Source organism: Budorcas taxicolor, chromosome 8 (assembly GCF_023091745.1).
Source record: "Budorcas taxicolor isolate Tak-1 chromosome 8, Takin1.1, whole genome shotgun sequence".
NCBI lineage: Eukaryota > Metazoa > Chordata > Mammalia > Artiodactyla > Bovidae > Budorcas > Budorcas taxicolor.
The window spans coordinates 81849402-81865119 of record NC_068917.1 but is presented as its reverse complement, the minus strand read 5'-3'; the positions used below and the strand labels follow the sequence as shown (position 1 = coordinate 81865119).

The following is a 15718-nucleotide window of genomic DNA, read 5'->3' as shown; positions in this document are numbered from 1 at the left end:
ACATATGGACACTAAAGCAAACACTCTGCATGTCCTGGTTTTTTCCTATTCAATTTTCAACCTTTATATACCACACTTCATATTATTCTCTATATTTAAATAACTGTTAATGTGATGGGTATACCCAACAAAGTCAAATAATATTCACACTATTTAAAATTGCTATATCATCCCTTTATCTCACTGGTGCAATAAGAGTTTCACTTGACTATTTCAGCAAAATGGCTAGGTACAAATAGCACATCTCCAAGAAGGTCTAAGACTAAATATTTTGCAGTTATTCTAAGGAGCAGGTTCACCTTGAACTGCAGATAGTGCACTGGTGGTGGTGTCATCACACTGTTGAATGGAGCAAATCTGTGCTCATATCGAACTTGTTCACTATCAAGCTCAAACTTGGGTTTTCGTACTTTGCCATCCATGTCAAAAGCTACCATGGTCTACAGTACAAAGAGAGAGAAAGATGGTAACAGTATGAAAATGTGAACATCCTCATTAACAGAGAGCAGAAAATAAGAAACAGCTATTTATATACAGTTAATCAAAACAAGGCCCAGAAATCAAAAACAGGAAGAGAAAAACTAGCTTTAATACTCATTTTGATATTCTGCACCATCTTTTATATGAAAAATATTCATGTTCTAGTGTCTAATATTTCAATTTCCCCAGTGAAATTGTGCCACATGCATATTCTTCTTCTTAAGGCTCTTGTAACAGCTTTGAAAACTTCAAGTAAAAGCTCCTGAAGAAATAGTAATATATCACTTCTATAAGAAAAGCACTGACCCTGTTTTCCGAACAGAATTCCATGTTCTATTTTATGTATTTTAGTATGTTTCCTCGAGTTACTATCTCCTGAAAATGCTTGCTTTGCTTAAATTAACCCCTTCATTATGGAGCTTGCCCCTTTCCTAACATACTTCTAAAAAACTCTGGAACCCATCTCTTCCAAGAAACCTTTTCTGATCATCAATCAGAAGTAAACTCTTCCCTCTCTTAGTATCCATGCCACATACATGTCATCTGGTCTAACATTAACTAGGCACTTGAGACAAGGATCGTATCAGCTTAGACTTGGTATCTCACAATGCACCTAGTACAAGACATCTGACATATGACAAATGTTCAGTATCTGTTAAACAAATTAATAAAACCAATAGACTTGGATAAAAGGTCATTTTTAAGCAGACAATTAGTAAAAATGAAGGTTAAATTAGAACCTAGAATCACAGGAGAGTTCATTTTAGTTAAATAATAAAATAGCAATGTAGCAACTTACTTTGAACATTCCAGCACACATATTCTGATATGCCTGGCTCATTGTGATCTCTCGGCTCAATGGGCGAACTATAATTAGAAAGAAAATTATCCAAATTCTTTTCCCTCCTCCTCTTGCATTACTGCAGAAGAAATCTAAATTAAAAAAAAATCTTCTATCTTGTTTACCAAATTAAAATATTAAAAAGTTTGTTACCACAGGCTAAACTTTATGGCCCAAATCTACAAATAATAAAATAGAGCTAAGGTTAGACAGTAATTGTGTTCCCCAAACCATAAGATTTCAGTATAAATTAACTGTAGGGGGACGGGATAAAGATGGCGGAGGAATAGGACGGGAAGACCACTTTCTCCCTCACAAATTCCTCAAAAGAACATTTCAACGCCGAGCAAACTCCACAAAACAACTTCTGTAGGCTGGCAGAGGTTATCAGGCATCCAGAAAAGCAGACCATTGTCTTCAAAAACAGGTAGGAAAAAATATAAAAGACGAAAAAGGAGACAAAGGCGGTGGGGAGGGAGCTCCGTCCCGGGAAGGGAATTTTAAGAAGAGAGATTTCCAAACACCAGGAAACACTCTCCCTGCCGAGTCGGTGGCGAATCTTGGAAACACAGAGGGCAACATAACAGGAAGGAAAAATAAAGAAATAATTAAGACCAAGAGATTACAAGCCCAACAGTAACTCCCCCAGCGGAAAAGCGGCACAGACGCCTGCATCCGCCATTGGGAAGTGGGGGCAGGGCAGGGACGCGCGGGAGGCGCGGGCTGCAGTGCTTTGTAAGAATCGGGCAGGAACGCCCCACGCACAACCAGAACGATCTAACTGGGGCTAGCAAACCAGACTGTGGGATAGCTACCGCCCGAAAAGCTCGATCATAAGATACCGCTAGGACCGAGCACAGAACAAAGGACGGAACGGAAAAAGCCGGCTGCAGACCATCCCCCGCCGGGGACAGGCAGCCAGAGCCGTAAGGACTGGAAAGGGGCAATTGCAGACCCGGAGAGACTTTAATTACCTAACTGCAAGCAAGCCTCTTTGCTAAGACTTCTGGGGGTGCTGGACACTCACAATCTGCCTCACGGGGGACGCCAGCGGTCCACCCAGAAAGCTGAGAAGCAGCGGCAGAAAAGGTGACACGCCGCGGTGATCGCGCTCGCCAAACTCCTGAGCTACTCGGACCTGGGAAGGGCACAAAACGCAGTCCCAGCCAAATCTGTGCCTCTGAGGGCGGCCTGAGTGGCTTGGACCGGGGAAGTGCACGCAGCCTAGGGCCGGCCCCAGACGGTTCCCGGCTGAGCATCGTAGAGCCGGAGCGGTTTGTACGCCGCAAGAAGGGACAAGTCAGGCGGGGCTGAGACACTGTGCACACGACAGTGCTATTTGTTTGCAGCACCCCCCCTCCCCACAGCGCGACTGAACTAGTGAGCCTAAAAAACCAGCAAACAGAAGAAGTTAAACAGAGGGAACCACCTTGGAAGTGATCCCACACGGCCCAAAACATCAGAGAACGGCCAGATATATTTTTAATAATTTTAAAATCATTCCTTTTTTTTTTTCCTTTTTTTCTTCTTTTTTTTTCTAACTATTTTTTTAATTGTTAAGTCTTCTATTTATCCTCTAATTTTTATTTCTATAACCTACTATTACTATTTAAAAAAAAAAAAAGACTTTTTTTTTTTTTTTTTTTTTTAAGGCAAACAACATATATAGCCTTTGGATGGTTGTTGGTGGTTTTTTGTTTTTTTTTTGGTTTGTTTTTTTGTTTGTTTGTTTTTTAAATAATTCCTGTGTGTTTTTTTTCTTTCTTCCTTTTTCCTTCTGCTTCTTTTCTTTAATATTGTATTTTCTAAAATTCAACCTCTACTCTAGATTTTTAATCTTTGCTCTTAGGTTTCTGTTGTCAATTTTGAACATTTAAAAACCCAAACTTCACTACCCATGTTTACCTGAGAGCGAGATTACTGGCTCGACCACTCTCTCCTCCTTTGGACTCTCCTTTTTCTCCACCAGGTGGCCTCTGTCTCTTTTCTCCCCCATCTCTTCTCTATCCAACTCTGTGAATCTCAGTGTGTTCCAGACGGTGGAGAACACCTAAGGAACTGGTTACTGGCAGGATTTGTCTCTCTCCTTCTCATTCCTCTCTCTTATCCTCCTGGTCACCTCTGTCTACTTCCTCCCTCTCCTCTTCCCCGTATAACTCCGTAAATACCTCTGAGCGGTCCAGACTATAGAGCACACATAAGGAAGTGACTACTGGCTAGCTTGCTCTCTCCTCTTTTGATCTCACCACATCTAATTCCAGTTACCTCTAACTACCCCCTCCATCTTCTCTTCTCCTTGTAACTCAGTGAACCTCTCTGAGTGTCCCTCAATGTGGAGAAACTTTTCATCTTTAACCTAGATGTTTTATCATCGGTGCTGTATAGATGGAGAAGTCTAGAGGCTACTGTAAAAATAAAACTGAAAACCAGAAGCAGGAGGCTTAAATCCAAAGCCTGAAAACATTAGAGAACTCTTGAATTCAGGGAACATTAAGCAATAGGAGCTCATCAAATGCCTTCATACCTACACTGAAACCAAGCTCCACCCAAGGGCCAACAAGTTCCAAAACAAGACATACCACTCAAATTCTCCAGCAACACAGGAACACTCCCCTGAGCTTCAATATACAGGCAGCTCAAAATTATTCCAAAACCCTTGATGTCTCATAACCCATTACTGGTCACTCCACTGCACTCCAGAGAGAAGAAACCCAGCTCCACCCACCAGAACTCCAACACAAGCCTCCCTAACCAGGAAACCTTGACAAGCCACTGATAGAACCCCACCCACAGTGAGGAAGCTCCATAATAAAGAAAACTCCACAAACTACCAGAATATAAAAAGGCCACCCCAAACCCAGCAATATAACCAAGATGAAGAGACAGAGGAATACTCAGCAGGTAAAGGAACAGGAGAGTTGCCCACCAAACCAAACAAAAGAGGAAGAAGTAGGGAATCTACCTGAGAAGGAATTCCGAATATTGATAGTGAAAATGATCCAAAATCTTGAAATCAAAATAGAATCACAGATAAATAGTCTAGAGACAAGGATTGAGAAGATGCAAGAAAGGTTTAACAAGGACCTAGAAGAAATAAAAAAGAGTCAAAATATAATGAATAACGCAATAAATGAGATCAGAAACACTCTGGAGGCAACAAATAGTAGAATAACGGAGGCAGAAGATAGGATTAGTGAAATAGAAGATAGAATGGTAGAAATAAATGAATCAGAGAGGAAACAAGAAAAACGAATTAAAAGAAACGAGGACAATCTCAGAGACCTCCAGGACAATATGAAACGCTCCAACATTCGAATTATAGGAGTCCCAGAAGAAGAAGACAGAAAGAAAGATCATGAGAAAATCCTTGAGGAGATAATAGTTGAAAACTTCCCTAAAATGGGGAAGGAAATAATCACCCAAGTCCAAGAAACACAGAGAGTTCCAAATAGGATAAACCCAAGGGGAAACACCCCAAGACACATATTAATCAAATTAACAAAGATCAAACACAAAGAACAAATATTAAAAGCAGCAAGGGAAAAACAACAAATAACACACAAGGGGATTCCCATAAGGATAACAGCTGATCTTTCAATAGAAACTCTTCAGGCCAGGAGGGAATGGCAAGACATACTTAAAGTGATGAAAGACAATAACCTACATCCCAGATTACTATACCCAGCAAGGATCTCATTCAAATACGAAGGAGAAATCAAAAGCTTTACAGAGAAGCAAAAGCTGAGAGAATTCAGCACCACCAAACCAGCTCTCCAACAAATTCTAAAGGATATTCTCTAGACAGGAAACAGGAAAAGGGTGTATAAACCCGAACCCAAAACAATAAAGTAAATGATAACGGGATCATACTTATCAATAATTACCTTAAACGTAAATGGGTTGAACGCCCCAACCAAAAGGCAAAGACTGGCCGAATGGATACAAAAACAAGACCCCTCTATATGCTGCTTACAAGAGACCCACTTCAAAACAAGGGACACATACAGACTGAAAGTGAAGGGCTGGAAAAAGATATACCACGCAAATAGAGACCAAAAGAAAGCAGGAGTGGCAACACTCATATCCGATAAAATAGACTTTAAAACAAAGGCTGTGAAAAGAGACAAAGAAGGCCACTACATAATGATCAAAGGATCAATCCAAGAAGAAGATATAACAATTATAAATATATATGCACCCAACATAGGAGCACCGCAATATGTAAGACAAATGCTAACAAGTATGAAAGGGGAAATCAACAATAACACAATAATAGTGGGAGACTTTAATACCCCACTCACACCTATGGACAGATCAACTAAACAGAAAATTAACAAAGAAACGCAAACTTTAAATGATACATTAGATCAATTAGACCTAATTGATATCTATAGGACATTTCACCCCAAAACAATGAATTTCACCTTTTTCTCAAGTGCTCATGGAACCTTCTCCAGGATAGATCACATCCTGGGCCATAAATCTAAACTTGATAAATTCAAAAAAATCGAAATCATTCCAAGCATCTTTTCTGACCATAATGCATTAAGATTAGATCTCAATTACAGGAGAAAAACTACTAAAAATTCCAACATATGGAGGTTGAACAACACACTTCTGAATAACCAACAAATCACAGAAGAAATCAAAAAAGAAATCAAAATATGCATAGAAACTAATGAAAATGAAAACACAACAACCCAAAACCTGTGGGACACTATAAAAGCAGTGCTAAGAGGAAAGTTCATAGCAATACAGGCATACCTCAAGAAACAAGAAAAAAGTCAAATAAATAACCTAACTCTACAACTAAAGCAACTAGAAAAGGAAGAATTGGAGAACCCCAGAGTTAGTAGAAGGAAAGAAATCTTAAAAATTAGGGCAGAAATAAATGCAAAAGAAACAAAAGAGACCATAGCAAAAATCAACAAAGCCAAAAGCTGGTTCTTTGAAAGGATAAATAAAATTGACAAACCATTAGCCAGACTCATCAAGAAGCAAAGAGAGAAAAATCAAATCAATAAAATTAGAAATGAAAATGGAGAGATCACAACAGACAACACAGAAATACAAAGGATCATAAGAGACTACTATCAGCAGTTGTATGCCAATAAAATGGACAACGTGGAAGAAATGGACAAATTCTTAGAAAAGTACAATTTTCCAAAACTGAACCAGGAAGAAATAGAAAATCTTAACAGACCCATCACAAGCACGGAAATTGAAACTGTAATCCGAAATCTTCCAGCAAACAAAAGCCCAGGTCCAGACGGCTTCACAGCTGAATTCTACCAAAAATTTCGAGAAGAGCTAACACCTATCCTACTCAAACTCTTCCAGAAAATTGCAGAGGAAGGTAAACTTCCAAACTCATTCTATGAGGCCACCATCACTCTAATACCAAAACCTGACAAAGATGTCACAAAAAAAGAAAACTACAGGCCAATATCACTGATGAACATAGATGCAAAAATCCTCAACAAAATTCTAGCAATCAGAATCCAACAACACATTAAAAAGATCATACACCATGACCAAGTGGGCTTTATCCCAGGGATGCAAGGATTCTTCAATATCCGCAAATCAATCAATGTAATTCACCACATTAACAAATTGAAAAATAAAAACCATATGATTATCTCAATAGATGCAGAGAAGGCCTTTGACAAAATTCAACATCCATTTATGATAAAAACTCTCCAGAAAGCAGGAATAGAAGGAACATACCTCAACATAATAAAAGCTATATATGACAAACCCACAGCAAACATTATCCTCAATGGTGAAAAATTGAAAGCATTTCCCCTAAAGTCAGGAACAAGACAAGGGTGTCCACTTTCACCGCTACTATTCAACATAGTTCTGGAAGTTGTGGCCACAGCAATCAGAGCAGAAAAAGAAATAAAAGGAATCCAAATTGGAAAAGAAGAAGTAAAACTCTCACTGTTTGCAGATGACATGATCCTCTACATGGAAAACCCGAAAGACTCCACCAGAAAATTACTAGAGCTCATCAATGAATATAGTAAAGTTGCAGGATATAAAATCAACACACAGAAATCCCTTGCATTCCTATACACCAATAATGAGAAAGTAGAAAAAGCAATTAAGGAAACAATTCCATTCACCATTGCAACGAAAAGAATAAAATACTTAGGAATATATCTACCCAAAGAAACTAAAGACCTATATATAGAAAACTATAAAACACTGATGAAAGAAATCAAAGAGGACACTAAAAGATGGAGAAATATACCATGCTCATGGATCGGAAGAATCAATATAGTGAAAATGAGTATACTACCCAAAGCAATTTACAAATTCAATGCAATCCCTATCAAGCTACCAGCCATATTTTTCACAGAACTAGAACAAATAATTTCAAGATTCGTATGGAAATACAAAAAACCTCGAATTGCCAAAGCAATCTTGAGAAAGAAGAATGGAACTGGAGGAATCAACTTGCCTGACTTCAGGCTCTACTACAAAGCCACAGTCATCAAAACAGTATGGTACTGGCACAAAGACAGACATATAGATCAATGGAACAAAATAGAAAGCCCAGAGATAAATCCACACACATATGGACACCTTATCTTTGACAAAGGAGGCAAGAATATACAATGGAGTGAAGACAATCTCTTTAACAAGTGGTGCTGGGAAAACTGGTCAACCACTTGTAAAAGAATGAAACTAGATCACTTTCTAACACCACACACAAAAATAAATTCAAAATGGATTAAAGATCTAAATGTAAGACCAGAAACTATAAAACTCCTAGAGGAGAACATAGGCAAAACACTCTCAGACATAAATCACAGCAGGATCCTCTATGATCCACCTCCCAGAATTCTGGAAATAAAAGCAAAAATAAACAAATGGGATCTAATTAAAATTAAAAGCTTCTGCACAACAAAGGAAAATATCAGCAAGGTGAAAAGACAGCCTTCTGAATGGGAGAAAATAATAGCAAATGAAGCAACTGACAAACAACTAATCTCAAAAATATACAAGCAACTTATGCAGCTCAATTCCAGAAAAATAAACGACCCAATCAAAAAATGGGCCAAAGAACTAAATAGACATTTCTCCAAAGAAGACATACGGATGGCTAACAAACACATGAAAAGATGCTCAACATCACTCATTATCAGAGAAATGCAAATCAAAACCACAATGAGGTACCACTTCACACCAGTCAGAATGGCTGCGATCCAAAAATCTGCAAGCAATAAATGCTGGAGAGGGTGTGGAGAAAAGGGAACCCTCCTACACTGTTGGTGGGAATGCAAACTAGTACAGCCACTATGGAGAACAGTGTGGAGATTCCTTAAAAAATTGCAAATAGAACTCCCTTATGACCCAGCAATCCCACTGCTGGGCATATACACCAAGGAAACCAGAACTGAAAGAGACACATGTACCCCAATGTTCATCGCAGCACTGATTATAATAGCCAGGACATGGAAACAACCTAGATGTCCCTCAGCAGATGAATGGATAAGAAAGCTGTGGTACATATACACAATGGAGTATTACTCAGCCGTTAAAAAGAATTCATTTGAATCAGTTCTGATGAGATGGACGAAACTGGAGCTGATTATACAGAGTGAAGTAAGCCAGAAAGAAAAACACCAATACAGTATACTAACACATATATATGGAATTTAGAAAGATGGCAACGACGACCCTGTATGCAAGACAGGAAAAAAGACGCAGCTGTCTATAACGGACTTTTGGACTCAGAGGGAGAGGGAGAGGGTGGGATGATATGGGAGAATGGCATTCTATCAAGTATACTATCATGTAAGAATTGAATCGCTAGTCTATGTCCGACGCAGGATACAGCATGCTTGGGGCTGGTGCATGGGGATGACCCACAGAGATGTTATGGGGAGGGAGGTGGGAGGGGGGTTCATGTTTGGGAACACATGTAAGAATTAAAGATTTTAAAATTAAAAAAAAAATAAAAAATAAAAAATAAAATAAATTAACTGTAATTTTTTCTCAAGTCACAATACAGAAACAATTTCTTATTACAGGAAAGCCATGAGTATAGTCATTTAATGACCCACTCAAACTGCTGAAATCAGAAGGGAACACAAAGCACTATTTTGTAATGACTACAGTCTATCTGTACCGGCCCATGAGTGATTAATAGGGTAGTCCCCTGGAAACCCTTCTTTCTTCTCATGGTCCTTGGGCAGTGTATGATCATCTTTCTGTTTGACTGTTAAGAGCACCACTCCAGATTTCCTTCCTTCCTGAGCTGTCAGCCTTCTGTCAAAAGAGTATTGGAAGTCTCCTGCTGTCTTGTTCCTTATCTTACTCCATGTGGTTACTACTTCTTGTCCTAAGGTCCTTTGACACATGAAATAGGAAAGAAGTAAAAGAAAAGCAAGGAAAGAAACGAAAAGGATTCTACCACTAATACTGTGACTCAGTTTCTACCCCAATATCTTCGAAGAAAAGATGAGTGAGTGAGTGAGTGAAATTTGCTGAGTTGTGTCTGACTCTTTTGAGAGCCCATTAATAGTAGCCTGCCAGGCTCTTCTGTCCATGAATTCTCGGCCAGAATATGGAAATGGGTAGCCATTCCCTTCTCCAGGGGATCTTCCCAACTCAGGGATTGAACCCAGGTCTTCCGCACTGCAGGCGGATTCTTTACCAGCTGAGCCACCGGGGAAGAGAAGATGGTGAGAATAAAAATATAATGACTAATTGATCTATTATTTGATGAAATTAAAGTACATTCCAGTGTTACTTATTTCTTAAGTTTAAAAATAATTCCCATCACCTTTCTTCTTTTTTTTTGTTTTTTTACTACTACGGCCTTTTTGCTGCTCTTCCATTATCCTTTCCTCTGCCATCTGAGAGCCATCGGCACGACTTAATGTTGACATCAACCAGGCATAAAGAAATTCAGAGAGATACCTTAATGGAAAGAAAATGTTAGTTAATGATAGATGTCTGAATGAGAGCCTGGTCAACACATGCACTAGTACTAATAAAGAGAGATTTTTTTAATATAATGTTTTAAAAGCTTTTTGTTTTAAAACAAGATTATTCAAATAGATAATTAGTAGATTAGATCTTTAAAAAATGACCATTACAAATAATTAACTTTCCCTATCCTGTTGCCATACAATATGGAAAATTACTTGCTGCCACACAATATGGAAAATATACTGCAATGATATGAGTTTTACAACTTTTCAAAAGATTTCTGGAGGGGGTACAAATCAGGGGTATAGGATTAACAGATACAAACTACTATACATGAAATAGATAAGCAACAAGGATTTACTGTATAGTACAGGGAATTACACTTATTATCATGTAATGACCTATAATTAAATATAATGTGCAAAAGTACTGAATCATTATGCTATACACTTGAAACTAACACAATACTGTAACTCAACTATACTTCAATTAAAAAAGACTTCTTGGTAATTACATATATCAGTAGATCAAATAAATGTCCAGCAAATTGTCTTAATATAGGTCACATTTCACCTAAACCCATTAAAGAATTTATTTTCTTATTAATTACAAAAGGAAACAAATACAGAACAAAAATTACACGTATTAGATAGAATGATTCTAAAACATTAAAAACATGCAAGCATATAATTTACTTGAGTTTATTCAATAAAGAATTGTGAGACAGATTATCTCACCAGGTACTAAATTCTTTTAAGTTTAAAATGGCAAATGATACTTTCTCTTAGGCCAGAAAAATAGTTCCAACCTAGGATATAAATATATATTCCTTGAATAAAATTATGGACCACTACTATATTAAATGAAAATCAAAGATTTATAAGAGATTTCATGATCAAGTTTGTATGACACATTCCGAAAATTTCTCAAACAGTTATAAGGCAGGTTATACTGTTAAAACACGTTAAAAAAGAACATTTTAAAGCAAAGGAAGAGAACTCTCTGGAAGTCCAGTGGTTAGGACTTGGGTGCTTTTGCTGCATGGCCCGTTTTCAATCCCTGAGGGAACTAAAATTCCACAAGTAATATAGCACAGCCAGGAAAAAAAAAGCAAAACAAATGAAAAGATACACCTGGAATGACTTAGGTACTTTATTTTAATACTGAACTGAGCACTAAGCCTCCTGGCAGCTAAAGCAAACCAGGAAATCTGAGTAGAAAAAGTATATATAAAGTATGATTTTATCTGATTAGAAAAAGTATGTATTATGTGGAGAGAAAAGAATTCCTGGCAATGAATTTAAGAAAAGCACTTATTATAAAATCTTGTAAAAAATAAAAATGAATTTTTCCCCCATCACACTATAAAATGAGGATTTGTAACCTACCTTATCAAAGAGATGATTTCTATAGAGAACTAATGCTACCTTCTACCTTCTGACTACCTAACCCAAGGACAGATGAGTAAAGGGGAGAGCTGGCATAATTCATGCCTTTCACTTATCAGATATATCAACAAGCTTTTTACTAACTGCTTTATCAAAATTAATATACAATTTTGTCTAAAGAGAGTCAAAGAGCTAATATTCTATACCAGTTCTAAACTGTGATCTCAGGACCAGCAGCAGCCTCACCAGCAAAGCAGTTATAAATGCGAATGATTGGGGGGGTCCTACCCTAGACCTACTAAACCAGGAATGCCAGAACAGAGCCCAACAAGTTGCTTTCCAAGTGATTATGATGCATGCTAAATTTAAGAATTATTGTTTTAGTTTTTTTTTTAAACTGATTTTTAGGATCCACATGCTCTAGGGATCACATTCAGGAAGATCAACAACAATATATATTTTATAAAAATGCTGGAGCCCAATCTGTAATACTAAAACTAAACAGCAGTTAAAACTAACATCACAGTAGACCAGGATACTTACAAGCAGAAGTAGAATTTCTTTTGTTAGCAAGAAATGAATCTGCTCAAATATACAAGTAAATTTCTATTCAAGTATTTATCTGAATGTAATTCATCTGCCAATTCTTTGTGTCAAAGAGCATATAAAAATTATATTTTGAGCAATCAAGAGCACAAAAGCTTCCAATCAGCTGCCTCAAACAACAAAACTTGAGCACAATCCTCTACAAACTGACTTGTTTGAACAGGAGTGTCCAGTATGAATTAATGAAAAAAAAAAAGTTCTAAGTAGCTATAACACCTGTTGGTAAGAGCTGTTACCTACATGAATGTTGGATAATATACAAAATAATATTTTTCTCACATAACTATACTGATGCTCGAATTCATTTTTACAACCACGAATTACCTGCTAAGAGCCCTAGCATTCATGACAACAAAACCATGTTAATGGTTATGTTGTTCAGCCACTAAGTCATGTCTGACTCTGTGTGACCCTATGGACTACAGCACACTAGGCTTCCTTTGCTGTCCTTCACTATCTCCCACAGTTTGCTTAAACACCTGTCCATTGAGTCAGTGATGCTATCTAACCATGTCATCCTCCATCACCTCCTTTCCTCCTGCTCTCCATCTTTCCCAGCATCAGGGTCTTTCCAATGAGTCAGCTCTTGGCATTACGTGGCCATAATATTGGAGCTTCAGCTTCAGTATCAATCCTTCCCATAAATATTCAGGGTTGATTTCCTTTAGGACTGACTGGATCTATCTCCTTGCTGTCCAAGGGATTCTCAAGAGTCTTTCCCAGCATCAGTTTGCTTGTGGTCTGTGTTCTTTATGGATGTCCAACTCTGAGATTCATACATGACTACTGGAAAAACCATAGCTTTGACTATATGGACCTTTGTTGGCAAAGTGATGTCTCTGCTTTTTAATATGCTGTCTAGGTTTGTCGTAGCTTTCCTTCCAAGGAGAAAGCATCTTCAAATTTCATGGCTGCAGTCACCATCCTCAGTGATTTTGGAGCCCAATAAAATAAAATCTGTCCCTGTCTTCCCCTTCTTTTGTCATGAAGTAACAGGACCAGATGCCATGATCTTAGTTTTTTGAATGTTGAGTTTTAAGGCAGCTTTTTCACTCTCCTTTTTCACCTTCATCAAGAGGCTCTTTAGTTCCTCTTCACTTTTTGCCATTAGAGTGGTATCATCTGCAGACACTTCTAGCAATCTTAATTCCAGCTTGTGATTCATTCAGCCTGGCATTTCACGTGATGCACTCTGCATATAAATTAAATTAGCAGGGTGACAGTATACAGTTTTGACATTCTCCTTTTCCAATTCTGAACCAGTCCATTGTTCCTTGTCTGGTTCTAATTGTTGCTTTTTGACTGCATATAGGGTTCTCAGGAGACAGGTAAGGTGGTCTGGTACTGCCACCTCTTTAGCAATTTGGGCTTTGGTTCCGCTACCTCTTCAAAATCTAGCTTGTACATTTAGAAGTTCTCAGTTCAGGTACTGCTGAAGCCTGACTTGAAGGATTTGAGCATCACCTTGCTAGTGTGTGAAATGAGTACAATTGTATGGTAGTTTGAACTTTCTTTGGCATTGCCCTTCTTTGGGATTGGAAGGACAATTGAGCTTTTCTAGTCTTTGGCCACTGCTAAGTTTCCAAATTTGCTAACAATGAGTGAAGCACTTGAACAGCAATATCTCTGAGGATTTTTAAAAGATTAGCTGGAATTTTATTACCTCCAGCAGCTTTGTTTGTAGTAATGCTTCCTAAGGCCCACATGATTTCAGTCCAAGATATCTGGCTCTAGGTGAGTGACCACATTATTATGGTTATCTAGGTCATTAAGATCTTTTTGGGTATAGTTCTTCCACATATTCTTGCCACCTCTTCTTAGTGTCTTCTACTTCTGTTACTTACTGTGTCTGACCTTTCCGTGCCCATCTTTGCATGAAATGTCCCCTTGATATCTCCAATTTTCTTGAAGAAATCTCTAGTCTTTTCCACTCTATTGTTTTCCTTTATTTCTTTGCACTGATCACTTAGGAAGGCTTTCTTATCTCTCCTTGCTACTCTCTGGAAATTTGCATTCAGCTGGGTATATCTTTCTCTTTTGCCTTTCACTTCTCTTCTTTCCTCAGCTATTTGTGAAGTCTTCTCAGATAATCACTGCCTTCTTACATTTCTTTTTCTTTGGGATGCTTTTGGTCACCACCTACTGTACAATACTATGACTAGATCTAATTCCCTGAATCTATTTGTCACCTCCACTGTATAATCATAAAGCACTGATTTAGGTCATACCTGAATGGTCTAGTGGTTTTCCCTACTTTCTTCAATTTAAGTCTGAATTTTTTAATGAGCAGCTCATGATCTTTGCCCCTGTCAGCTACAGGTCTTGTTTTTGTCGACTGTATGGAGCTTTCTAATCTTCAGCTGCAAAGAATATAATCAATCTAATTTCAGTACTGACTATCTGGTGATGTCCACGTGTAGTGTCATCTCTTGCATTGTTGCGTTTCCTATGACCAACGTGTTCTCTTGACAAAACTGTTAGCCTCTGCCCTGCTTCATTTGTACTCCAAGGCCAAAACTGCCTCTTATTCCAGGTATCTCTTGACTTCCTACTTTTGCATTCCAATCCCCTATATGAAAAGGACATTTATTTATTTATTATGGAATTAGTTCTACAAGGTCTTGTAGGTTTTTATAGAATTGTTCAATTTTAGCTTCTTTGGCATTAGTGGTTGGGGCATAGACTTGGATTACTGTGATGTTGAATGGTTTGCCTTGGAAATGAACTGAGATCATCCTGTCATTTTTGAGATTGGACCCAAGTACTCTATTTTGGACTTTTATTGACTGTGAGGGCTACTCCAGGGGGTTCTTGCCCATAGTAGTAGATATAATGGTCCTCTGAATTAAACTCATCCATTCCCATCCATTTTAGTTTACTGATCTCTAAGATGTTGATGTTCACTCTTGCCATCTCCTGCATGACCACATCCAATTTACTTTAATTCATGGACCTAACATTCCTGGTTCCTATGCAATACTGTTCTTTACAGCACTGGAATTACTTTCCAATGCAGAAACAATGCTCAGTTGTGGATGTGCAGGTGGTGAAAGTAAAGTTCGATGCTGCTGCTGTACAGTTGCTAAGTTGTGTCCAACTCTTTGAGACCCCATGGACTGCAGCACACCAGGCTACTCTGTCCTTCACTATCTCACAGAGTTTGCTCAAACTCATGTCCATTGATTTGGTGATGCTATCCAACCATCTCATTCTCTGTTGTCCCCTTCTTCTCCTTCCCTCAGTCTTTCCCAGTATCAGAGTTTTCCAATGTCAGCTCTTCTCATCAGGCGGCCAAAGCATTGGAGCTTTAGTTTCAGCATCAGTCCTTCCAATGAATATTCAGGGTTGATTTCTTATAGGATTGACTGGATTTATCTCCCTGCAGTCCAAGGGATTCTTAAGAGTCTTTCTCAATACCACAGTTCAGAAGCATCAATTCTTCAGCTCTTCAGCCTTC

General features: G+C 38.2%; 1 protein-coding gene across 2 annotated transcripts in view; it reads right to left on the bottom strand.

Moving 5' to 3' along the window:
* NAA35 (N-alpha-acetyltransferase 35, NatC auxiliary subunit) overlaps positions 1-15718 on the bottom strand; it is a 102123-nt gene that overhangs the window by 3723 nt on the left and 82682 nt on the right. For both annotated transcript variants that reach the window (XM_052644874.1, XM_052644873.1), the window contains exons 18-20: positions 10119-10255; positions 1280-1347; positions 300-440 (exon numbers count right to left, since the gene is read on the bottom strand). In XM_052644874.1, coding sequence (XP_052500834.1) covers positions 300-440; positions 1280-1347; positions 10119-10255 — 346 coding nt within the window. The remainder of the gene's footprint in view (positions 1-299; positions 441-1279; positions 1348-10118; positions 10256-15718) is intronic.